General features: G+C 43.6%; 1 protein-coding gene across 1 annotated transcript in view; it reads left to right on the top strand.

The window, feature by feature from the left end:
- LOC144827862 (IgGFc-binding protein-like) overlaps window positions 1-27,682 on the top strand; it is a 128,144-nt gene continuing 100,462 nt past the window's right edge. The window contains exon 1 of the mRNA XM_078686026.1: window positions 1-156. Coding sequence (XP_078542152.1) covers window positions 78-156 — 79 coding nt within the window. The 5' untranslated portion in view covers window positions 1-77. The remainder of the gene's footprint in view (window positions 157-27,682) is intronic.

Below are 27,682 nucleotides of genomic sequence, written 5' to 3'. Positions count from 1 at the left end.
TCTGCAGTCACTCCTTTCTTGCTGCACTCTCAGCGCAGTTACTTCATGCAGACACACTCTGTGGTTAGCAGTTAGACATGGCTTGGCACAGTCTAGCCCCACTCCTGGCCTTCCTGCTCATCTGGACCGAGACCACCGGAGGACCGGTCACTGAAGGTAAGGCGGTGCTAGCAGGCTCTAGGCAGGAGCAAACCTCACTTCAATGGACCTTGAGAACCGAAAGGCCGGGCAAACACTCCTATGCAATGACAGGATATTATATATGCTAATAATAGCACTTCTGTGTAGACATGTCACAGTTAATATGCAGTATTAGCGCTTCTGTCAGCAATATCATATTGATGGGGCATGTAATGTCCAATACAAGTGCTTCATTGCAGCCATTTAGCACTTTTTTGCAGACATGTGCTCTTACTGTGCCAATAATTGCCCTTCTGTGCAGGAGTGTAAGATCTAATGGGGCAGTAGGGGCTCTCCTGTGCAGGCATGTCTTGTTTAATCTGCAGTGTTACCCCTTCTGTAAGGCATGTCATATTAATGGGTCATTTAATGTGCAGTACAAGTGCTTCACTGCAGCCATTTGATATGCAACATACAATATTAACACTTCTGTGCAGCCATGTGCTCTCTACTGTATCAATAATGGTGCCCCTGTGCAGGGATGCAATATATAATGGGGCAGTAGGGGCTTTCCTGTGCAGGCATGTCATATTTAGTGTGCATCATTAGCACATATGTCAGGCATGCCATATTAATGTGCTTCCCTAGTGCTTCAGGACAGGCATGTTGTGTAATCGTGCAAATAAATATGCAGAAATAGCCTTCCGCTTCTGCTAAGCACGCCATTGTAATGTGCCATTTGATGTGCAGTACTCATGCTTCTGTGCTGGCATTTGATATGTAATGTATAGTATTCAGCCCTCTGAGCATCCATGTGACATTTACTGTACCAATAATATTACCTCTTTACAAGTAGGTAATATCTAATGGGCCAGTACCACAATTCTATGTAGGAATTCCATGTAAATGTGCAATGATATTGCTTCTTTTCAGACATGTCATATAAATGTGTAATTTAATGCGCTTTCCCAGTGGCGTCACTTGGGTTGGTGTCATCCAGTTCGGGTAACTCATAGTGTCACCCCCTCACGACATGACTTACCCCGTGAATCCCTGATGGACCGCCTTGAGGAGATGTATTCATCTGTGCAGCACCCACGAAGGGGGTCCTTCTTCTTCTGCCATCATTTTGAGTTACAACACAGGCCTTGTGCATATCTCCTAACTAAACCCCCCTACGTCCCACCCCCATCCACCCTCAGCCTTAAACTTTGCTAATCACTGTAGCTTTCATGGTTTGTTCAGCTCTCCACGCCATCCTCTTTCCAAAATGACATATTCTGAATCTTATCCCAACATCTTTCAGGTCCGGCCTGGGTAAGCATTGTGAAAATACTGTTCTCACTTGGCTCCTGAGTCCATATACATGGGTGCAGCCTGACTGTAATACTCTACTTATGTAACTCTGGAAATACAGGGAAATTGCTTCAGGCACGTGCTTTTTGTATTTTACCAAAGGTATTTTTAACATTTGCATAAAACATAACATAATAGGACATCCATATAATGTTGATTGGTGCTGTTTTTAGTGATACGTCTGTCGTATTTTAAATATAATTTTGTCACATTCGAGACTGATAAAATGAAATGTAATGTAATTTTGGGAAATGAATACGAGTGTTGCCAGGTGATACACACTTCAGTCAACGTGCCATATGCAGGTAACTACTGTACCTTTATTCTAGCCCACGTTCCCAATAACCAGACAAAAATCAACATAAATGGAAACTGGGTTAGCATTACAACTGACGGTAAATTGCAATGCAGTTGAGAGAGGACAGTACACCCACAAGAAGCAAATGTATTTTTTAAGGGCAAAAGAACACGTTCACCCTTCAACTCCTTAACACAACAAAACAATCTTGAGGGGGTGGTGATGGCGAGGGGGATGCCTTCTTATTTGGTATCCACAGAAGCGGGAGCAGCTAATTGATGGGCATGGGTAAAACGGTTTCTTGCACAGAAGTGGAAGAAGCGCCATTCAGTGCGGGTAACTCATGGTGTCACCCCCTCACGACACCAATTAGCTGTTGAGTGATTAGCGCAAACCGGAAATCCGGTTTAGTGCACAAACTACTGATGGTGTCTGAATCTGGATTACCACAGGATAGCAACTTTTCCTAAAAGCATCTCAGCTGCCCAGCGTCGCAAAACAGTAAACTTGAGCCTCAACATCGGGCAATAAGCATATCTTCAGGCCAAAGTGGGGTAAAAGACGCTTTTATTTGACAGGTAAGCATTTTCAATCAATACATATTTTATACAATACATAATCAAAACTATCCCCCCTGCCCGTAAACAATTTCCCACAACAAACTTCCTCAACTTTGTTCTGCCTAATCCTCCTCCCCAACCCCTATCTACATCTCCTGCCTACCTCTTGCCTCCAGTCTCGCTCCCCTGTTTCCCTCTGTCCGATGCTATTCCTATTGCCCCCAACCCTTCCTGTCTGCCTGTCTTTACCTCCTCCAATTCTGCCACCAGGAAAAACCCTGACCCAGTAGTTTTCCTGTCACCCCTAATGGTCGAGAAAGAAACGTGTTTGTGTTGCCACTACTTCTTATATACAAGAAACACCCTGTCGTTTTTATTCTTTCATATATTCAATTTCATCGAAAATAAACACTGTCGCCAAACAGGTGAAATCTTTATTCTTTCATATATTATTTTTTTCCCAGAAAGTACACACTGTCGCCAAACAGGTGAAATCTCTATTCTTTTATTAATTAATTTTTTCAAAAATACATACTGTCGCCAAACAGGTGAAAATATATATTCCTTCTTTATATCTACAAAAGAACCACCATCTCTCTAACCCTAAGAATGAGCAGGTGATGACCTTGCACTAGTAACGTATGACTATTGAATGAAGAAATTTTAATGACGAGTGGGGGAGGGGGAAATGAGGAAGATGGATGAGGTTGGCATCTTGGGCGGAAAAGAGGGAGGGTTAGGGCGGGAATACGTAAAAATGTGATTGACGATAATGGTGAAAAAAAAGAAAATTGTTTAACCATTGATATAAACAAAGGCTGTCACTCCAACAGCTTATGGTCAACACCATGCTTTTACTTGTAATTTTTTTTTGATCATCTCTTTTTATATTGAGGATGTAAATTTCATTGCCAATAAAGGACACAAGTACCCCATCATGCCGAAAAATATTGGTACTCTTCCTTTGTAAATGTAGCTATGTGTTAACAAATAAAATCCATTCTTTGAACAAAAGACGGTGTAACTCTCTGTATACTTTTGTTCTTGCACTTTCGACTGCAGTGAATCTCTCTGCCTCCCCTCCAAACTCTGCACGGCATCAATGCCGTCAGAATTAATTTTGAATTGTTCCAGTTCTTTGCTAAGAAGCTCTAAGACGGCCTTCATTTCTATGAGTAACCCCAAACCTGATAACTGCTCTAAGTCATTCTCCCCTAGGTAAATCAATATTACTTCAGGTTTATTCGTGAAAACTAGGTCAGGGACAATCAATATTTGCCCGGCGGTATCGCCTCTTTAACCCACAAAATATTAATCAATGAAGAGGCAGGCGCTGGAGACGGGAAGGCAGGAAACAAGGTTTATTCTCTCCGGAGGAGAACACATCAGCTCAGACAGCCAGTATCGTCACGAGGTGCTCTAACCGCATCTCTGAGGCCTGGCCTTTTATACACATTTTCATCATCTTTATTGCAGGTAACACATCTTTGTAATGCTTTGAAGTATGAAAGGACATCCTCCGAATCTCCCCTTCAGGCCCGTTCCCACACACATTTACAGTTGAAGTCCCCACCCCGGTCACAACAGGTGATGATTATCGCGCAGCTGGACATTCCGCCGATTCACGGAATGTGGGGGTTTGATCGGATCTCATAGGGTGGGGGCTTTGATCAACTCGGGGGTCCTTTGATGAGGGAAGCTTTCTACTGTACGGGGAGGGGCAATAAACAGTATCGGCAGAGCTAGGTGTCGGCCTGGAACGAGGAAGACAAACGGGCACACAGGAAAGGGGGTTTGTATCAAAGGGCCTGGGACCATGAAAGGAATGAGGGGAGGTGTCGCGCTGGGAACAGGATGGGGTTCTGAGGCAGAGCTGCGCTGGAGAGGGGTTTATGACCCGGGGCATGTGCGGGCGGGGGTTTGCCAGCGTGCGGGCTTTGTGAGGACGAAGGGCCATGCTGGGGGGCCAGTGGTGTGCAGAGGGCGGTTCTGACCGAGGCACCTAAAATGGCGGGTGCGCACGACAAAAAGTGTGGCATCAGGGGAAAAGGCAAGATGGCGCAGATAATGTTTACCAAACCGTACTAATTTTCCACATATTGTTGAAGGGCAGTGCACACAACAAAGACATTAGCTGACCCCACTTCATGCCACTTTTCCCAAACCATAGCACAGAAACCTCATCAGAAATAAAACCCAGATTTTGTCCGAAATGCCTCTTCTGTGCTTGCTTTGCAGCCCACTTAACAAAGGAATGTCCAACTATCCAAACTTTGTTTTGTGATACTGCTAAACCCGCCACCAAACCTGAAAAGAAAAAACAATTAATATGCTTGGACATCAACTTCAGAATGTAAATCTCTAATATAACGTGAGCAACAGTACGAAAACCAACGCCCCAGCTTCTTTACATCACTAAGTGAAAATTCCCACCTGGCCGCTTCTGAAGCTGCACCAATACGGCAGGAATGTGTACTCGAATTTGAAAGGGTTTTTCCTCAAATTCTTAAGGGACTTCTTTTGTATTGAGAGCAATTGAGAAGCTTTAAGATGGGATCCGTCTAAATGCCTGAAAACAAAATGTGCAGCAGCACCTCCCACTTCTAGAAAGTCTAACAAAGCTTTCTTGGAGCATAATTGGCCTTGAATGCTTTGCAAAAAGCACTTGAGAAGCTTTTACCTACTAGATCCGTTTTTGAACGTTCAAGACAAATACATATCACATTTTGAACAAGGGAAACATTTTCTACTTTAAGGTCATCATTGTGTGCATTGCCTAACAATTCAGATATTCATAAAGCGCCAAAAAAGAGCCAAATCATGTATAGTTTGAATAAACGATATTCAAATTTGGAGAAACAAATCTCATGTAAACCCCTTCTTATGTTGTACACTAGTTTTAAGGAGATTGGATCTCATTTAAATTGTCATCTCTTCTTTGTTTTCGCTCATCTTTGAAGAAATTCTTCTGCCTATTTCTCCCGCTGAATGGCTTGTATCCCCAAAAGACTTTCCATAAAAGGACACTCCCCACTACAGTTGTGGAAGAAATGTTCCTGTATTTGATGATCATAATTAACTTAATTATGTCCTCTTAACAACCAATGTTCCTGGTATATGTCTGACTTTAAAAACTATGTTAAACCTTAAGCAGCCTAACATGAATCTTTGCAACAACTTCAGTAACTGTTTATCCTTGGCTCTCTGACCATTTACCAAGTCCACTACTGTTCTATTGTGCAATTACCAATGAAACAATTCTAAGAATGTAATGCTTTTTGTTTTGTTCACAAACCAACTGGATGCTCACCATTTCCCTTCCCACAAATAGGCCGAAACCATGTGTGCCAGAAGCATCTGAGAATAGCTGATACTGCCAAACAAAGTCCTCGTCTAGTGACCAGATTGTGATGCCATTAAACTCTCAGGAACATTAACCACACCCCAAAATCAGCCCTCATGCCTGGTGATATCCGAATTCCGTGATGTGGCAGCTGAATACCTAACATGGAAAACCTAGACGTCTGTAAAATGTTCTGCCTGCTCTTACAACTCTTCAAGCGAAATTTAGCTGGCCTAATAAGCATTGAACTTCAGACAACGTAAGTTTGTCACGCCCTGCCTATATGCTCTAACAATCTTGCCATTTCCAATGTTTTCTTTTTAGGGAGCCAGCTTCCATTTTGTGTGTATCTATCTCAATGCCTAGGTAAGTTATACAACAACTATGGCCTTCAGTTTTGTCTTCAGCTGGTCTTGCGCCAATTATTAAAATTCTCTTAATGCCTTCTCACTCTTCTGAGAGCCCACACTTCCCATAAATAAAAAATCGTCTAGATAGGGTGTCACTTCAGTGTGTCCTGTTCAAAAAGAGAAACGCCACTGTAAAAAGGTGCGAAAAACTTCAAATGACCTGCACGAGATTGCACAACCCATTGGGAGTGCCTTATCCACGAAAATGTTTATTTTTTTTATTTTTTTTTTAAAAATCAGATGGGTGTACTGATAATAGCCGATAGGCAGACTTGATGTCGCATGTTGCCAATTCCTTCGCCGCATCTATGTTTATGATCATGCTTAAGGCTGTATTTACTGAAGCAAATTTGACCATGCAATCTTCCTTCGCCATGAAATCATTAACAGAGAAACCATGCGGCCATGATAAGTGTTAGATCACTCTGAATTCCCCTTCTGTTCCTTGGGAACTACACCTAAGGGGGAAACAATGAGGTCTTCAAGCGGCCAATATTCAAATGGACCTGCCATCCCCTCTTCCCTTACCTCTGTAGCCAGCTTCTTTCACCCAATTTGAGGCAAATCATTTACAGATTTTTGATTTTGTGCAAATCTGCGGCATCTAGACCCTTGGTAACTTAACCTAAAAACCCTTCTCTTAAACCCCATTCCATTCCATGCTTCATGTGTGTCAGGATAGAACTTTAATGAATGACACAAAATATCAACCTTAATTGGTGTAGAAGCCCTTGTTCCCAGATTGAACTGCATAACCTCTTCCTCTGTTTGGGACCCCGCCTCCCTAATTGGATTGATCTCAAAAGCGTTGCAGAATGGCACGCTTCCCACCGCGCCTGGAGCACTCATGCTTATATTTTGAAGGATTTCTGGGACAGTATCCTTTGTTAAAGTTCCAGACGGTGCCGGATGTAAATGTTTGCGATCTATTTCAACTCCCCCCCCCACTGTGGTGGGTATGCTCTGAAAAAGGTAGATTAGTTACAGCCGACCATTTGCCGTATGCATGGAAGGTGGAGGCCGTTGAGAGTACACCCATCAAATCCAAAGTTCATTTTCTACCTCCCCCCATGGCTCGTCTGGAAATAAAACGAATCTAGCCCAAAACTCCTTGTAGTAATATAGCCAAGCCCAACCCCCGAATTCTATACATGCTTTCCTTATTGTGTCTAAATACTTGACTATTGCTACTGATCTATTAGGAAACTTTTCACAATACACGCCTTCTTTAACCACCTGCTCAGCTGCATCGGGCAATTTAACATTGTTATGTTCACCTTCTATTCCTACATTCTTATCAACACGTGACCGTTTACTAAGGGAACCTTTTTGATCCTCACCTGTTCTGTTAGAAACGTTATCCTCGAGTGATGGTCTTCTTTTTGTCCCCCTAATTTGATGTTTTGCTCATAATCAACTGTGAGAAACTTCATTTTCTTTTCCCTGTAAAAAACAATCTCCAGAGACATGTTTTGTAAACCCCTGCACCCAAGACAAATCCTGAATGCATTTTATTTGCTCACCCGCATCTTCAATTTCACCTTCTTCCACAGACTCAAAATCATCGTCAGTCAAAGTTTTTCCTACCACCCCTTTTTGCAACTCACCACCTCCCCTCCTGCTACCACTTGGGCGTGCCCCTTCCCATATTCCCCGTCATATACTTTCCAATGTATAGCTTTAGCGTAGTATGGAGCTCTTTTTTTAACCCATTGGAGTGGGAAAATTTGCTTGAAAATTCTTCCCTTCTCTGCTTTGTACATTGCAGGACATCTGGGACCTTGCCACAGCTTTGTTACTGCCCTTTATTTTGTTTGGCAGCATCTCACCCTAGTTGGACTGCAAAACACTTGAGCTTGCAGCCGCTGGAACTCCTCCGCTCTTTCAATTAACTTATCTTGTTTCTTTTTTTTATTTTACCTTGGAAGTTGGCTTTGACTTGGATCTGGATGTGTCCTCCCTGTGAGCTCTGTGGGCAGCTGTGTGGGCCTTTCGGGGTTTGGTCTTTGAGCCGGTGGGCTCCTTAGTGTCCAGGTGGTTGTGGTGTTGTTTCCCCCTGAGTCCGGTCAATCGTTCCTTTGCTTCTTGTTGGAGTTTCTGGTTTTGCCTGTTTTCTGTCCTGCTCCTCTTTCTGGGGTTTCGGTGCGGCTGCTCTGTTTGGCCGTTGTGCAGGTCTTGGAGGTGTGCTTCCTTCCTACTGTGCCTTTTTATGGGGCGGTGTCCCTTTTAGTTTCCTTTGGGCTGGCTGTCCATGGTGCAGGGCCTTCTGTGACTGCTCTCAGTCTGTGGCTGTGTTAGCTGTGTTGGCTGGGGGACTGGCGTTTGGGCTTGTGGTGTGTTGGGGCCTGGGTCGGTTCGTGGTAGCTCAACTCGGAGGTGGCTGCATGCTGGGCTTGCTTTCGGAGGCTTCCCTGGCCGTGTTCTGCCTGGAAGCTACTTGGTGTTCTCCTCGCTCTTTATGTCCCATATTCATTGGGTGGTGAGTGGGACTGTGTCTCCTGGGTTTGGAGATGTGGTGCTGTGTTCTGCTCAGGTCATGTGGCTTGTGCTGTTTAAGTCTGTTTTTGCTACTGGTGAAGCTGATTATTGCTTTGGTATCTGCTCATGTAGTTAGGACCGGGACGGGGAGGGCTGACGAGGAGGTAATGACCGGTTACTCACCGGTAATATTCATTACTCCGGGTCGTAGCCCTCCCCGTCCCAGTACAGGTTCCCATCCCTCCCTCCCTGTTAGGCTTCTTGTGCTTGGTGGTACAGGTTGTGGATGGGCGGGTCACATGGTTATATGCCTTAGGGTGTGGGTGTGGCCTGGAGGCAAGGGATGGGTTTTTAGTTGCTTGGGAGTTTCTGGTGGGAGGAGCTATGCTCATGTAGTTAGGAATGGGAAGGGGAGGGCTATGACTCGGATTAATGAATATTACCGGTGAGTAACTGGTCATTACCGTGAGGGTTTGGAATGCTCACGCAGATCAGCTGAGATGTGGCCTTTTTCTCCATCCAGTTTGCATTGTTGCCATCCATTTTTGCCACGGACAGTCAAAGTGGAGGGAGGGTGTTTTCACTCCTCACAGGATGACGGTTCAGCCGACTATTAATCTGCGGTCCCAATTTGATCTTAATCGGCCTTCTCCACATGATGCACGATGATTGGCGCCTGCTGCATGGGAGCATATCCACGTGACTTGCTGTACTACGCAACTCTTCTTCACTCTGGGACTTGTACCCGGTTATCGCTGTGCATCATGGGGCAGCCGAAACAGCAGCACTACGGGCCGCCACTCACAGGCAGAGCTGCTGAGAATGCTGAGAGAGCAGTGTCTCCTGTGCACTGGGAGTAGCGTAACCTCTGACCTCTCTGCTAGCCCGGCTGGTAGGATACGCTGCACAGCACCAGCGAGTGGGTGCTTGGATAGCAGGATGTGTGAGGGTCGTGGAACACAATGTGTGTGTGTGCTGTCTCGCACTACTGGGAGGATCTAGAAAATATGGGAGTCTTTTCGAGAACTGATAGTGTGTTTTCAAAAAGAAAGACAAGTTTTAAGCGTAAGAGTAGAGAGGTGCAAGTGCGTTCCCATGTTTAAGTCGGTAGGTCTCTATTTAGTGACACGAGCACACTCGTCTCGTGGGGCCAAGCCTGCTGACAGATGCACCGAATCTTGCTACCTGAACCTCAGAGACTTAGCGTGCTCTGCCCGTGGCCTAGTGCTTACTAGTGCTTCTTAAGTCTTACCATTAGCTTAAGCCCCCTGATCACCTGTGTAGGGCGCCCCGGCATCTCTGTGACTGCATGGACTCGGACAGCTGTATCAATGCTCAGCTGTCGTCACCGACGATCCAGCGTCCTAACTCCCATAATGCCATGAAGACATTGTTTTAGTGTGTTTTAAAACACACACCACGTGATAGAGGCCTCGCATCTCTTTAACTCCTTGGGTGCGGCTGCGATTCTGCGCCTGCTCAGCGTTTTTTCTGAGTGGGTGGGTCATGACTGCCCCCAGCCGTCATCAGCACACGCCCCCACGGTGCATGATGGACTGGGGCCGTCATCAGCATAGAAGGGGTTAAAGTGGGCTCTGAAAGTGCCCTTCCATGGAACCCATGCAGAGGCCTGTGCAAGGGTTGCACATGCTTTACTGGAGAGTGCTTGGATATTAAATATGCACTTTTTATGTATAACCAAGGGTGCGCATTGGACTAATTGACAGTATCCATGTGCATCCCTGTGGAAAGAAGAAATGCAGCAAGCATGATTGTTTATCCTGCAGCTCGAGTGAATAGTAGAACATTTACAAATGTTTACATGTTTATCATTTATTCTTAATTTTGATACTAGTGGTTTTGTCTAATAGCCATCATAGGCCTTTCAGAACCAGAACACAAAGTAAAAACAATAGGGTTAATCACAGATTGCAGATTAATAGCGCAAAGGATGGTACTGGAAAGGAGGAGGGGATGTTTTCACAGGTGCTTTTTGAGGTGGTAGATCAGAGGGTGACATGAATGCGGCTCGGAGTTTACCAAGCGCTTTAGCTGAGCATGTGCCTGCTTCAGTGTGCTCTGGTCAGAAACACTCACGCGCAGCTAGCAAGACCAGATGGTCAGCTGGACTGATGATGGCCTCTGCTTTTGACCTTGCCAGGTTATCCCCTTTCATGGCGCCATCAGTCAGGCTGCTGATCTCTGCTCTTCTGAGGTGGCTCAGTTATCTTCCTAAGTCTAACTCTGAGATTCAGGCTGAGAGGAGCAGTAAAGACCATAGGGGGAGCTGCAGTAATTATGATGGACTCTCTTTCAGCCGGTGCACACTTTATGTCCTCGAGGCTTGTACTTTGCATGTGCCCATGTGTCCACCTCCTGTACCTAACTGTGCCAGTTTGTTTAGACTGGCTGCCCAGTTTTACATGATACTCGGCTCCATCTGAGCTATGTCAATTTCATACCATACCCAGGCACCATGGAACATCACAGAATGTACTTTGTAGAACAATTAGGAAAAAGTTTAATTAGACCACTTTTTTTCTGCTCCTGACACTGTGCCTCCCAAAGTGTCACATATATGTTAACGTCACACATGGGCACACTCGGAAATGTCTCACAAAAGCAGCTTTAAAACTTGGTCTTCTTAGAGTTTCTCGTCGCTCAAATGGGTGTTATTACTGATATTCATATGTTTCCCTCATCTTCATTGTTTGGTTTTGCTCACAAGAAAGCATCACTCATAGTCGTTGAAGTGTCAATCATAGTTGCTCTGAAATTATGCAAATGTCACACACAGCAACCTGAAACCTTGGCAGGTAAGTGTGTCCCTCTCACTGTCCCTTGCATGCGTCCCCTGTTGCAAATGCCTTTGCCGTTTAACCACTTTGTGAATTATTTCCTATACTTTCTTTTTCTACAAAACCACCAATTAAATCTCCAGATATATTAGCCACCTTTTACATTTTGGTCAGGTGTCATGGTGTCACCCCATGTGATGGTGTCAGCCGGTGTGGTCTGCCCCCCCGCACCACCCTAGTCACACCACTGTGCTTTCCTAGTGCTTCTCTGCAAGCATTTGATATGTAATTGGCAGCAGGCATGCAATACTTACTGGGCCAATATTGGCAACCCTGTGGGGCAGTAGGGGCTCTTTCATGCAGGCATGTCTTATTGATTGTGCAGTGTTAGTGCTTCTATGCAAATATGTTTTATTGCATGTGCCAGTAATAATCATTTTGTGCAGACATGACTTTTACTGTGCTGGTAATAGCACTTCTCTGCAGACATTTGATATTTAAATGTGTCAGTAATAGAACCTCAGTGCAGATATGTGACATTAAAAGTTCAGGCATAGCACTTCTTTGAAGACGTGATATTAAATGTGCCAGTAATAGCACTTCTGTTCAGACATGTATTATTTAAATGGCAGTAATAGCACTTCTGGACAGACATGTGATATTAAATATGTCACTAATAGCACTTCTGTGCAGACATGTGATATTAAATGTGCCAGTAATAGTACTTCTGTGCAGATATGTGATAGTAAATATGCCAGTGATAGGATTGTTGTGCATATATGTGACATTAAATGTGTTGGTAATAACACTTTTGTACAGACATGTGACTTTAATGTGCCAGTAATAGCACTTCTATGCAGACATGTGATATTAAATGTGCTGGTAATTACACTTCTGTACAGACATGTATTATTAAATGTGCCAGTAATAGCACTCCTGTGCAGATAAGTGAAAGCAAATATGACAGTGATAGCACTTCTGTGCAGACATGTAATATTTAAATGTGTCAGTAATAGCTCTTCTGTGCAGACATATGATGTTAAATGTGCCAGTAATAGCACATCAGTGCAGATAGTAAATATGCCAGTAATAGCACTTCTGTACAGACATGTGACATTAATTGTGCCAGTAACAGCACTTCTGTATAGACATGTGACATTACATGTACCAGTAATAGCACTTCTGTGCAGATACGTGATATTAAATGTGCCAGTAATAGCACTTCTGTGCAGATATGTGTTAGAAATTGGATTTCTGGTTGGCTAAGGCTTGTGTCAAAGCCAGGCAGAAACCACCACTCTAGTCAGGGCTTGGGAGTTACATGCCAAAGATAACCCCTGCTCACCCCCTTGGTAGCTTGACACGAGCAGTCAGGCTTATCCAGGAGGCCTTTGTATTCTCAAAACACATTGGAATAGTAAACACATAAAATACATGGGGCCACCTGGCACTAGGTCATATCTACAAGAGAATTATTTACACATGACAGAGCCACTTGGACCACTCTCAGGACCATCACAAAGCAAACTTAGTAAAAGTAAAACAGATCATAAACGTACAACCAGTAAACACTGGTTATCACTGTTTTTAGCATCAGCCTGTAACATAACTACATTATGCACAGTATCACATCAGGCGCGAATTACATTCTGCACCTACCTCACCAGCATAAACACATTATGCAATCCTCTCACAAGTCTAAACACATTAGACCCTAATCTCCGAAGCGTAACTCACATTAGGGGCATAAATCACACAGTGAAACATAATCTCACTAGCATAAACCATGATATGCAAAACAACCTCATAATCATAAAACTTATCAAATAGGGTGCGGAAAACATACTACACATTACAATTCCTAGCACCCAAAATACTTTTAGCACCGAAATCATATTTGGGCCTGGTGCCCTATTTACCTCCCAGTCCCCCTGGCCAACTGGCCATCTCAGTAAAGGGGCTCAAATTCCCTGTGTCCCAAGAGTCAGGGCGCGCTGCCAAAGCAGCAAAATCCAATTGCGCCACTGCACAAACCTAAACAGTGCAGCTGGCATTAAGTGCTGTGCACTGTGCAGGGGTGGCCAAAGGAGTGCATTTCACTCCTAACTTACAATCCATGTCCCCCCAAAGAAACCAATGGCCTAAATGTTGCAGCTGCCCACTACTTGCTGGGCAGCTGTGACTCTCCAAATGGGGCCTGGCACTACTGTGCCGCTTCTGTCCCTCTCAGGGACTGCTGAAATATCATAGCCCCCTGGTTGCAGCGGCCTGCAAATGCGGCGCCGCTGTAAAGCAAGTACAGAACTGGCACCACTGTGCCTCGGGGCCCCCACTAGGGACAGTTCAATCAAATGTGCCCATGGTGGAGCCAGGCACAGGCTCTTAGGATAATGATTCCCATAAAGTAAAATAACTTGCCCCCAACGTTAGAGCACAAGGGCTTTCCTTACCAAATGTGCTCCAACAAGAACTTGCCACCAAGCCCCACTGTGGCCCATAACAAGATACACAATGCACCTCTCATTGGAGCGGCCCGCAACGGCGGGTCCGCTTAAGGAAACAGACAAGGGGCCCCCACCGGACTCTCAATGTGGCAGCACTCACCAGACTTTTGGAGGCTCTGTCTCCTTTTGACTTCATTCTCGGGACTGCGGGCAGGACTTCCCTGGTCTCATCTCCTCTGCCTCGCAGGACCTAACACTGCAGTCTCCCTCAGGTCCTGGACTTAAGCGGCTGGGCCTTTCGAGGCTCTGGAGCTGTGTGGTGTGTGAAGCAAGAAATGAAAGTAAAGACAAAGTACACTTTTTAAACTGTTCAGGCGTATCAGCTGCCAACAAGATATCATCGACATATTGTATGAGAGCCACTCCTTCAGGCAAAGTGAAAGAATCAAGTTGTCTCTTTAATGCTTTGCATTAAATACTAGGACTCTCAGTGTTCCCATTGAGGAATTCTACAAAATCTGTACGATTGATTATTCCAAGTGAAATCGAATAAATATTGGCTGTCACGATCAATAGGGATCGAATAGAAGGCATTCTTTAGGTCAATTACAGTAAATGTAATCGCTGTCAGAGGAACCAAAGTAAGAAGTGTCGTTATGTCAGAAACCACAGGGTATTGTGGTTCTCACAAATCATTGATGAATCTGTAAGCCCTAGTATCAGTGTCTTATTTCAAAATGGGAAGAATAGGACTGTTGCAAATCTTATAAGGAACTTCCTCCACAACCCCCTACTTCAATTAAATCATTGACAATGCGTAAAATTGCTTCTTAGCCATCTTGAGAAATTTTGTATTGAGGTAAGCGTGGCAATGAAGCGCCCTCCTTGACACCAATATATACTGGTGGAATAACCATTTGCCCTACATCAGTGTTTGAAGTAGCCCACAAAGTAGTAGGGAGTGAAGCTAATGCAATATCCTTTTTAACAAGACAAGATCTCTCAATCACGGGGTAGTTGTCATTCAATATAACACGTACACCTTCTGGAGAACATCGTATCGTAGCCCTGAAATACTTGAGCATATCAAGACCCACAATATTGTCTGGAGTGTTCAGAGAAAGCAAAAATGGACAAGGAGCAGTAAATGTATCAACATGAAATGCAAGTAGTTGTGACAGTGGGCTAAGGGAAGGTGTTCCATCCAAACCTATCGATGTAATGGTTAAGCCAGTCTGGGGAGCCCTTGGAGCCAATTGTTTAGATAAGGTGCTACGAGCAGCACCTGTATCAACCAGAAACTGGTTAGTAGAACCCAAAACATGTGCTGTAACATAAGGACCCTTCTGATCTACTGGACCTTCAACTGGTTCCTTACCCCATCCTAGGCAGGCCTATGCATAAGCAGAATCTTTCAAATCGGACGACAAATAGTCAGACATTTGATATTGGTTCCGTCTATCAAAGGTGTTTAAACCATCTTGTCCACGCGTATTAGAATCAAACCTAGAACGATCTTTCGTGCTTCCTCTAGGCCCTACAAATCCTGAGTGACCTCTCATTTGTCCCCGTCCACGTGGATACTGCAGAGCATGCAATACTGGACGATCAGCAGCCCAGTGTCCAAATTTCCTACAGTACCCGCACTGGTCAGAAGACAGAGTCGTACGAGCATAAGGAGGGAAAGACGGATCATAAGACCCACTTCCACCTCTATCATTACCTCTAGAAGGCAGACCATAACCTTTGTTTTTAACTCCTTAGTCTTTTTATCATTTTTATCATTTTTTTTATTGCCCTTAGCTTCTAATTCTTGTCGTTCATAATACTGAGCTATAGTCAAAAGGGAAACTGGAGAAGAGGTAGTCCATGAACTCTCACTGGCCTTTAGGTGACTAGAGCCTCCTGGCAACAGTTTGGCGACATATTTATTGACAAACAGATGCCTGCCCGTGTCATCTGTCAATGACTGGCAACTAAAGTCGTGGAATGCCTCCTCAAAATGTGTAAAGAAGTCAGAAACTGATTCATCTGCATTTTGCTTCCAAGATGCTAATACAGTCCAGTCTATCTTCTTAGGGGGAATAATCATTTTTAACTTAACCAATATAGCTTCAGGAAGATCTAAAATTAGCTGACATGGTTTCTGTTATGGTTCCCTTTCTACGTCCATTTGTTCTAATTCTTTCCATAACGCCCCAAAAGCTGTACGATCATCAATTTTACGAACAGTTCTCCACATGTCAGGGGGTAATATCAATCCAAAGAACATATTATTATCAGGCAGAGTCATGGTACAAGAACTAATGGCTCCCTCAACTTCCTCATAAAAAGCGGCTGGATTTTTCCGCAGATCAAGCAATGCAGTTTTAAGAGCCATAAAATCCGCTCTATTCCAAGGAGTGTAAACCCAATTATAAATAAAATAACCCTTTGCATCAGCGGAATCCTCATTATCATTCGTAACCACTCCTTTAGGAGGAACATACAAAGGTGCGGCTTCCCGCATAGGTCTCACATGAGCGACCGCATTCTTATCTGTTTCAGAAGCAGAAGCCTGTGTCCCGCTGGTCAGGGATGTTTGTGCAGCTGCGTCTGCTGCCTTTTTCTCTTCTCGCAAACGGACTGCATCAGCACGCAGTTTTACCAAACGTCTGATTGAGTTAGCCACCTGAGAAAAGACAAAAAGACCATCACGCATACGCTTATAGTCATCTGCTATATCATCGGGCTCCAACTCATCAGAATATTTCCTAAACGTCTCAAGAACTTCTGCGGCAAATACTTCAATAAAATATATTTGCTCCCTTTCCTGCCACTTTTGCATGTTATATATAAGTTCAGAAGCAGAAGCAGTACCACAAACAGCTTTGCGAGCAGAGAATCTAAACTCAGAGGCACGCTCAGCGGTCAACATAGAACCAGTTTCCCATGCTTTCTCCTGCTCTGTAGAAGAGTCCTCATCCGAATCATAAGGAGCAGAATGAAAAGTATACGGAGGCGGAGAACGGTCTAACAAGAGCGAATAAACTTGTGGTTTATTAAGAAGAGGATAAAGGGGTCGCCGAACAGCGTATTAGCCAGTTACCTGCAAATGACGCTCCCTATTTTCTCCCTCTTTTCTCTCCTTTATTTCTTTATTTTTAATTTCTAATGCTTTCGCATAAATATTTTTCCGTTGTTCTTTTTCAATCAGGGCTTGCTCTCGCTTTATTCATTCACTCACCTCTTTCTCCCACATTCGTACACAGTCATACATATCTTGCCTAGTCTTTTGCTAAAAAATACATTGTTCCACATATTGAATCTTTCGTAAATCAAATGACCCATGCATAGGCCAACGCAACTCAGGATCCTTATTAGTATATTTATTCCATAACGTGCTGTACATTGTAGAAGAAATACCAAACTAAATATACATATCCCTACTAGGCATCCCCTCTGGGGTGGGGGGGGGGGGGCGGTTGTGCTTCATCAAGTCTTAAACTGGTACCACTACAAAAGCAACACATTCTACGAAGTGTGCTAGAAACAGGCAGGCCAAAAATAGTGCAGTATATGCAGTATTATACACAAAGTAGCACTTAAGGTATGTTTGTACATTGTGCCGTTCAAATCTTTTTCAAAGTAGAGAAAAATCTCCTCATTACCTGCCTATATAAATTGCAATTTATATATTACCCAACCATAGATCCCAAAATTGGCCAATACAAATTCACAACCAAATGATCTTACCAATCCCTGGTATCAAACCAACAGCAAGTGTCGCATAAATGACCCTTACCAATCCCTGGTGTCCAGATTCCAACTGCCAAGTTATTGAATCGACCAAATGGTCACTGCACGGCAAATCAACAGAAGAGAACCCAGTCCAGGACCGGCACCACCTGGAGGGTCAGATCAGAAAGAGAGGAAAAACGCTGTGGTTGCCATTGCGGGTCTCCTCGGGCAGCGATCGTCCGCAGCAAGATTTCAATCCTTCGTTTCGACCACTCCGGGCATCTGAGTCACCGATGAGCCACACTGGTTGGGCGCCAATTTGTTGGGGTGAGCCTCAGCTAGGCCTACCGGTGCTAGAGTTTCGCCCTTCTCTGCACAAGTCCTCAGACCAATAGAATAGAAGTTGGCACGGAAACTGGAATAAAGAATAAAAGCTTTATTAACCTTATGAGATGGAACTACATTCACACAACACACTTTGGTAGTGTATGAAGTAGCACCCTGAACAGAAGGAGCATGGTCCTTTTATACCCACACAGGGGCTCAAAAGAAGGCGGTACAAGTACAGAAGAGAAGGGTTACATACATAAAAGGTCATACAGAAATGCACAGTCAACAATAGGAAGGAGCTTAACAGTTTACTAATTACGGTAAAAATACCCTGACATAAACAAACTACAACAGATGTGAACAGACACAGTGTCCTCTGCGCATGTGCAGAGCAGCAAAACTTAAATATAGTCTTGTCTCTTAGCAGAGTATGTGTAGTATACTTGTAATGTAGTATACTTGTAAAGCGCACAGCTGCCCCAGCAACGGGGCGTCCCGCCGCTGTATAACTCTGGGGAACCCGTCCTGGCTTTCCCTGTGGGATGGTCCCTTGCTGGGAGTCCCCAAGGTGGAGCCAGGCATCCCCGGAATTGGTGGGGCCGTTGTGGAGATTACAAACGGGGATGATGGATGGAGCGTTTGAACAAATCTAACACTCACCCCCAGTCAACTGATCTGGGTTTAATCCATCACCATTCTTTAGTTCACTCAGCCACCCCAGTTCAGACATGGCTATATGCAAATCAGTCTGACCCTGTGCCTCATGGGAACAGTCCAGCCCGAACTGCCAAGCCATGTCTTCCCTGGACCGGAAACAAGCATCCTGGGACCGGTTTCGGATTCATAATCCTCATCAGCCAGGCTATCTTGAATCCAGTGGCCAAGTGAACAAGGGACTCACGTCTGAGCATACCCTGCCACACTTAGGGCGAACAAAGGGATACAAAAGGGGATGATGGATGGAGCGTTTGAACAAATCTAACACTCACCCCCAGTCAACTGATCTGGGTTTAATCCATCACCATTCTTTAGTTCACTCAGCCACCCCAGTTCAGACATGGCTATATGCAAATCAGTCTGACCCTGTGCCTCGTGGGAACAGTCCAGCCCGAACTGCCAAGCCATGTCTTCCCTGGACCGGAAACAAGCATCCTGGGACCGGTTTCGGATTCATAATCCTCATCAGCCAGGCTATCTTGAATCTAGTGGCCAAGTGAACAAGGGACTCACGTCTGAGCATACCCTGCCACACTTAGGGCGAACAAAGGGATACAAAAGGGGATGATGGATGGAGCGTTTGAACAAATCTAACACTCACCCCCAGTCAACTGATCTGGGTTTAATCCATCACCATTCTTTAGTTCACTCAGCCACCCCCTTTTGTACCGCGTTGTGGAGATTAAGCATGGGCGTAAAATCCGTTCCGCTCGCGGATTTTGGGGATTTTGGGTAAATTCGCAATCCGCGAACTCTCGCGAACTTACCGAAAATTCGTAAAATCCGTGCGAAGCGGATTTTTTGCTTGCCAACTAGAATACTATACAATTTCGCGGGAGTAAACACTTGCGAACACGTAGATGCGGCGGGCAGCGACAATCTCGCAATTGCAAGATTGCAAAATTTGCAATTTCGCACAAGAAATCCACCAGCAAGCAGCATAAACCTTGAAAATTATGATTTTTATCAGAATAACTCCTCAGGTTGACATTTGCCTGCACTTTTTCTTTGCAAGGAGTCCATTTTGGGGGGTGGGGGTGGGAGGAAGGAAGTGCCCCACAGTCTCCAACTTCCTGTTCCTGTCCACCAGGCTCCTCCCAGTGCTTTCTTCATGTGCTGGTCACTTTGATTTGGATCTTGACCTGGAAGGATTACTTTTTGTGGATGCTGCTGGATATTTGGATTTTTGCAATACTGAAAGCACTCAGCAGGTGCAAAAGTTCAATCTTATCATTAGTAACCATTCCCTGTAGTGCTTCCTGAGGGGCCCCTTCAGAGTTCATTTGCCTACTTGCAACTATTCTATGACCCTGCTCTGACCCTCACAGCAGGCTCAGAGAATAGCTACAAGTATACAAGTATACAACAAAGGTCCTGTTAAAAAAATTACACTGCAACAGAAAGCAATTACAGACAAAACTGAGAGCACTCAGCAGGTGCAAAAGTTCAATCTTATCATTAGTAACCATTCCCTGTAGTGCTTCCTGAGGGGCCCCTTCAGAGTTCACAGAGTTCAGTTGCCTACTTGCAACTATAGGCCACAAAGGTCCTGTGAAAAAAAATTGCACTGCAACAGAAAGCAAATTACAGATAAGGAAGCAGGTGCCAGCCAGACTGGAAGTTTAAATTCAGTGACACAATCAACCCCAAATTAATTCGTGTCAGTTGAAGCAGGGCAGGTGTGCTTGCTTTTTTCACCCCCATAATCTACAGTGATAAACCAACCAGAGGTTGGCAGTGATGTACCAGAGGGTGGCATGGGTGTACCAGAGGGTGGCAGTGGTGAAACAGAGGGTGCTGTGAACCTGTGATGATGAACCAGATGTAGAAACAACAGAGTCGCGGCCGTTGAGAGCCGAAAAGTAAGTTCTCAATTGCGAACTGGTACAGAACCCTCACGAACTGGCAGAAATCCTTGCGAACACAAAAAAAAAAAATCCGCAAATTCACGAGAGTTCGCCGATTTTGCGGATTGCGAATCCGTAAATACGCAAGTTCGCGGATTGTGAATTCGCAAAATCCGCCCATGCTTAGTGGAGATTAGGCAAGCTGACCAAGGTCCACGACCCTGCCGCGTCGGGAATTGAACCATGGTCCCGGGCTGACTTCCTCTCTCAGGCCTGCCGCCTCTAACCAGTGAGCCACACTACTCCACTGTAGAATGAACGACAGAATGGAAGGACAGAGCACATAGTGAGCACATTTCAGACAAGATGGCTGCCGAATGCAAGATGGCTTCAGCTAAATGCTAACCCTGATCGCTGTCAAATTACTATACAAAAGAGAGGGGGGGACCAAGGAGCTATTAAAGGTCCAGTGTCCATGCTCCTTATTTCATAATGATTTCCAAAAAGGGGACACTGTTCCTAGTGCAGGGTGCAAAAGTCACCAATGCATGAGGGTGCAAAAAGTCACCCAAATATGAAAAAAAGAAACTAAAAAAGGAGAAAAACAGAATCCCTAGGTAAAGAGACCCACAAAAAACAGGGAAACCATTTTGTGTCCTCTGTTGCCCTCACACACCTCGAAAGGTGTCATGCTTCATCATCGGGCAGTTGCTCCTCGTAGGGCCGGCGCTTCAATTCCCTACGGGTCCCCCGAAGGGTCTCTTTATCGGAGATCTTTTGTAGGACTGCCGGGTGGTGCATGCGGGTGTGCGGGGTGATGGGTCAAAAAAAGGGTTAAATAGTGTGTGCAAGTGTAGTATAAGATTCATAATGGGTAACCATGCAGCGAATATTTTAATAGTGTACCCTGAGCAGACTTATCTGCTAAATAAAATCTAGCCCCAGTGGCATACTATGCCCGGGTATAGAAAGACATAGGTCAACATGTTTCGCGCCTGCGTCGCCTTAAGGGTCGGTTACGCTTCGTCAGGACCAGAATTATAAAATGTAAGTGCACGTGAAAGACAAATTTAAAATACCCTCATAATCGATCAGGGCGGGCAGTAACCTGTATAACCAACATCTGGCTACAGCTGTATGTTGTAACCGCTCCTGATCAGTACCTCGCTATACTGAGGAAAACCATCTGCTGACATCAGGCAATAGACTCACCCACTCTACCACGATCTAAAGTCGGGTGCTGCCTCCTCCATACCTACCCCCTCATTGCGTTGCCAGGAAAAATTACAACAAAGGGGTATGCAGGGCCAAGGTGTAGTGTCGGGTTTGAGCCTGACCTACCATAGAACAGAAGTTGGCACGGAAACTAGAAGTACAAAGCACAAGTTTATTAAGAACTCTCAGAGGTGGAACCAGTCCACACAATACCCGTGGGCCATGCGTGAAGTAGCACACGGAATGGAAGGCACATGGTCCTTTTATACCCATTTTCGTGGTTCAACAAAAGGGGTGTTACCTACAAGCATCAGTTTTATGCCCATACAAGCACATTTTACAGCACACATTCGATAAGTAGGCAGAGTCATTGATCAGCTTCTTAGGACAAACACTTTCCTAAGTTGATCAGAAACAGATGTGGTTCAAGGGAATACGCGCGCATTTGTCTAAATATAGCCTATCTCCGGGCAGAATACATTTCATCATTAACAAGGAAGTAGGACAAAATACATGGTGGCCACGAGGCAGCACATGGCTTACAAAATTTCGGCCGGAATATAAAATAGCACCTTTAAACACGGGCAAGATAACACAAACACGAGCTGGCTTTAGCGAATGCTAACTTAACCGCTGCCAATTTACGACAGACGACCCTTTTAGCATTTAGCTGAAGTGAACTATTTTTCTAGGATAATCTAGGTATGCATCACGTATATCTATCAGCATTAATTTAGCAGCTTCTTGTTGGAACATTTGATGAGCTTGGATTTCAGTAGTCCTTTGTTTAGAGGGGATACAAGCAGAGATTCAAATAGAGCAAACCATGGGACCGCATTGTAAGCATATGCAACAAATAAATATTACAGCAAATATTGCACATATAATTGTCAGAATCTTCCAACTCCAAGTGGTGCACAATGACCACATCCAACTTGAAAAAGTCCACGTATCATTTTCTGAATGTATGTCTGCAGATATTTAATGCAATTTCATTATAGCTTTATAAACTGAGGGTGAGTTATCAGGAATAAAAACACAACAACTACTTCCAATAATGCGGCCTGCACCTCCACGATCTGCTAACATAATATCCAGAACCATTCGGTTCTGGAGTGCGACAATTCTGGCAATTTGGAGTTCTTCAGTAATATTTCCAAGAGCTATAACTGTCTGATTAGCAACTGCTTCTACAACATGAGTCAATCGTCTAATATCTCTACTGTTTAATGCAATTCCTACAAATGGAAACAATCCTAAATTAATGTCTAGATACTGTTGCAAAGAGGTGTCAGTTTGGTCCACACTATCTGTGTCAATAGTCCTTTTAACTCTGCTTATAACATTGTCATTATATAACACATTATTCCTGTGGCATGATGCAGGTGCCAAGAACACAGGGGACAATAGAAAGGAAATATAACATACTTCTGACCAACCCACTGGTAACTGATGGTATCCTTTATTCCCGCATATAAAATATGAATTGTGAGAGGCTGTAAAAGTACTGTTGTTTACCCCTTCAATCGTTAAAGTCAAAGTACATTCACTTTTCCCCAATGGGATTGTTCCAACATTACGAATACATAAATCAGTTTTGGCTTGAGTGACGGAAAATATGAAAAAGTCAGTAGCGTTCATTGTTCTGATCCTGGTGAAAACGTAAGGAGATGAAACATTGTCTGGCTGGTATTCTTCAGCTTCCCATTTAGTTCCTGTGGCTTGTGGGTAGCCATATTTATCTTGATAACAAACTTTATTTAATTGAAAGTTAATCCCACGCATTGAAGGCTTTCTAGATGCAAATAAAAGCACATACCAAGCTTGGCAAGAACCATTATGTGAGAAAGGGAGAGGAGTAAGAGGCGTTACTCCCTCCCTCTGGTGAGCAGACATCATCCCACACACCCAACAGTTGGTGGTATTTGTAATGTTGTGTGCATGGTGCAACATCTGGATGAAAGTGTTATTCAAGTAGGATTGTCGATGGTTCAACTCATGATAGGGTAAAGTGAAATGAAAATGCTCAGGTGGAGCTAGGGTGGAGCTAAACAAAAGTTGTCAAGCAGGGCTCATCTTTTCTAGGAACCAAGCTGTTATTGCTATAACCATCATAGCAATAATGAACACTACAGCAAAAACAAATCGTCGGTTGCTCATTCTTCTGTAGCAACGATAACAAAAGAAAAGAAAAACACCAAAATAAACTATCTACAAAATTAAAAACTCTTGAAGCAAATTTGTCGGAGCTCTTCTCCCTTGGGAAGCCTTTGGTTTCTTCACCGCAGGTCAATACGGGTGTCACTACACTAAGCAGGGCTCACCCCCCTCCCCCCTTGCCATATCAGCATTCCATTTTACTAGCCAGGGCGGTAGCTCAACCAGTCTTCTTCGGCAAAATATCTTTCCTCGGCCTCAGTTGATATCGCGATGTTCCAGAAGTTGTCTGGTCCAGGAAGACCTCCTCAGATTCATCAGGCGAGATGGCTGGATTCTTTTCTGTATCCTAGATGTCTCGATGGTCGGTCAACGCAGCAGGCTCCACCAGGCTGGACGATACTTTCCTGCGGTGAGTTCCGTGGATCCACCTTTTCCGGTTCGCCACTTGCACACGTTGCAAGGAGCACCTGCTCTAGACCACGCCACCTCGGTTCTAGGCTGTTCGACCTCTCAAAAGACCAGACCATCACTTGGTCCCCGGGCCGTAGACCATGAGCCTCACCTGCAGATATGTCAGGAAAAGCTTCTCGGACCTGTTGATGAATAGAAGACAAACTATCTGGTAATTGTGCCAAATAATCATTCATCAAAACACAAGGTACATCATGAATAGAACGTGGCCTCGGAACTCCCCAAATATTCATTGGCCTGCCATAAACCACCTCATAAAGAGTAAGTCCAGATTGTGAATGTGGCACCGATCTTATAGATAATAGTGCCAGGGGTAGGGCATCCGGCAACTTTAGGGATGTGGAAGACACAATCTTTGCTATTTTCAACTTCAGCGAAGCATTGTACCTTTCCACCAATCCTGCCGATTGTGGATGGAAAACTGCATGGAACTTCAGTTTGATCCCTAATCCGTTCGGAACATACTCAACAATTTTCCCAACAAAGTGGGGTCCATTGTCGCTCCACAAAAGCTTACAAACCCCATATCGAGGGAAGAATTCCCTCAAAAGCACCTTAGCTGTAGTTAGCGCTGTATTATCTTTTGTAGGGTATGCCCCTATCCATTTACTAAAGGCATGATGTGTAGCAAGAAAAGAAAGCAAAGACAAAGAACTCTCTTCACACAAATTAGGTGTATCGACTGCCAACAAGATGTCATCGACATATTGTATGAGAGCCACTCCAGTGGGCAGAACAAAAGAATCAAGCTCTCTTTTCAATGCTTGACTGTAAATGCTTGGACTCTCTGTATAACCTTGAGAAACTCTACAAAATCGATTGGATCTATTTTTCAACGTGAAGCCGAACAAATATCGACTGTCAGGATGAATAGGGATCAAAAAGAAAGCATTCTTAAGATCGACTACAGTAAAGGTAGTTGCAGATGGGGTAACCAGAGTAAATAATGTCGTAATATCTGAAACTACTGGAAACTGCTGAACTACAATTTTATTAACTTCCCATAAATCAATAATGAATCTATAAACTCTAGTATCAGTGTCTTTCTTCAGAATAGGAAGAATCGGGCTGTTACAAACATTATAAGGCACTTCTTCCACTACTCCAACTTTAATGAGATCTTGAACAATATGCGTTAATGCTTCTTCTCCTTCTCGTGAAATCTTATATTGAGGCAGCCGTGGCAGCACAGCACCCTCTTTGACACTAATCTGCACAGGCGAAATAACCATTTGTCCCACATCAGTATCGGAAGTTGCCCACAAAGTTGTCAGGAGAGTAGCTAATGCAGTATCTTCTTTAATAAGGCAAAATCTGTCTATCACAGGATAATTCTCATTCAAAATAACACGCACTCCTTCAGGAGAACATCGTATTGTAGCTCTGAAATGCTTGAGCATATCAAAACCCACAATATTATCAGGCGTGTTAGGGGAAAAAAACGAACAAGGTGCAGTAAACTTGTCAATGTAAAATGGAAGGGGCTGAGACAATGGGCTAAGGGAAGGCGTTCCATCAAAACCTATTGATGTAATTGTTGAGCCAGACAGGGGAGCCCTGGGAACCAATTGTTTAGATAAGGCGCTACGAGTAGCTCCTGTATCAACCAGAAACTGATCAGTAGAACCCAAAACATGTGCTGTAATATAGGGACCCCTCTGATCTACTGGAACTTCAACCAATTCCCTACCCCATTCTAGGCATTCCTATGCATAAGCAGAATCTTGAGATTCAAATGGCGCGCAAAACGAAATCTGATATTGATTGCGTCGATCAAACGTATTAAACCCATTTGGTCTACACATATCAGAATCGAACCTATCACGATCATTCGTACTTCCTCTAGGTCCAAAATATCCTGAACGAGTTCAGTACAAATCAATTTCTGTATATAGTATGCATGTACATCATACTTACAGCACAAGACATTGTTTCATATTTACAAAGAGAGGAAGAGGCAGTCTCTGTACCTTTTCTTCTCCATGTAAATAGAACCTTGTTATACATACCACTTTGCGTTGAAACAGCGTTCAATGGATGTTGCTGTACGTGTTCGCACAGAACATTCATAGAACAAGACATATCTACAGATTTATCAGAAATCAGAAATCTGGATATGTGTCTGAATGCCGCAGCGTGCTGCAATTGGTGTAGCACGGCACAACAAGGAAAAATATTTTCATTTCTCCTAATTTTTTCTCTTCGAATGTATGCTAAAATGTACAGTATACATTGAAGGAGAAAAATACCTTCACAAATTGTTTTTATGCAGAAAGGAGTGTCTTTTTACACAACACAAAGTCCATACGGCACAGATAGCCTTGCACCATGGTGCAAGGATGCCTGCGTCACCACATGGCTGCAGTTTAAGCAGCAGTGTAGAGGGAAGCACATACTTGCAACATATTTATGTACATATGTTACATCCCTGTGCTTTGGAAGTACCACAGCACGCTGTAGCCATATAGCTGTGCACTTATACATTCACCATATACCACAAATGCATTCTTTCAGTAAATTATCCACTAGATATATATTCATGTAAACTTTCACACACTAGCATACAAATTTAGCTCTTTTTTTAACCAGAGTAGTTAGTTCTAAAAATAACTTTTTTTCTCTTTTTGTGGTTTTATATATATATATATATATATATATATTTGAACGATTTCTTTTGTTTTTTTTGTTTTTTTTAACAGGGACATCATGTCATCAGTGATGTCATGAGTGATGTAATATGTGACGTCATCAGTAGTTGATTGCGGGCGCGCAAGTTATAGTTAGCTGAACTAACTATAACAAGGGAATTTCATTGGTTTTGTATGAGTGAAATGTCCAGCTAACCATAACACCCCTAAAACCTACAGATTTTTCAGTGAATTTCCAAGGTTTTTTCAATGCTAATTCCTAACTATAACGTGTGTGAAACCTATGATTTTTTCAGTGAATTTCAAAGGTTTTTTAAATGCTAATTCCTAACTATAACGTGCCTAAAACCTAAAAGTTTTTTTTAGTGAATGTAAATATATATATATTCACTGAAAAAAACATAGGTTTCACACCAGTTATAGTTAGCTAGAAATTTTACTCGCATAAAACCATTGAAATTCCCACGTTATAGTTAGTTGGACTCACTATAACTTGCGCGTGTAATGCACTGCTGATGACGTCACATATTACATCACTCATGGCATGGTCAGTGACATCACTCATGACATCACTGATGACACCATCCAGTGAATGTGTGTCTTTCTGAAAAATAAATATGTTTTATATATGTATATGTAAAAGGTTATGGAAGAATAAATGTTTAAATAAATGTCTAAATGGATGTTTTTTTTAAAAAAAAATTGATTGGTTAACTTGCTTATTAAGTGTATCTTAGTGAATACATATATTAGTGAGTAATGTTTAA

This window comes from Lissotriton helveticus, chromosome 4_1 (genome assembly GCF_964261635.1).
Source record: "Lissotriton helveticus chromosome 4_1, aLisHel1.1, whole genome shotgun sequence".
NCBI lineage: Eukaryota > Metazoa > Chordata > Amphibia > Caudata > Salamandridae > Lissotriton > Lissotriton helveticus.
This window is presented reverse-complemented; position numbering and strand designations above follow the sequence as displayed.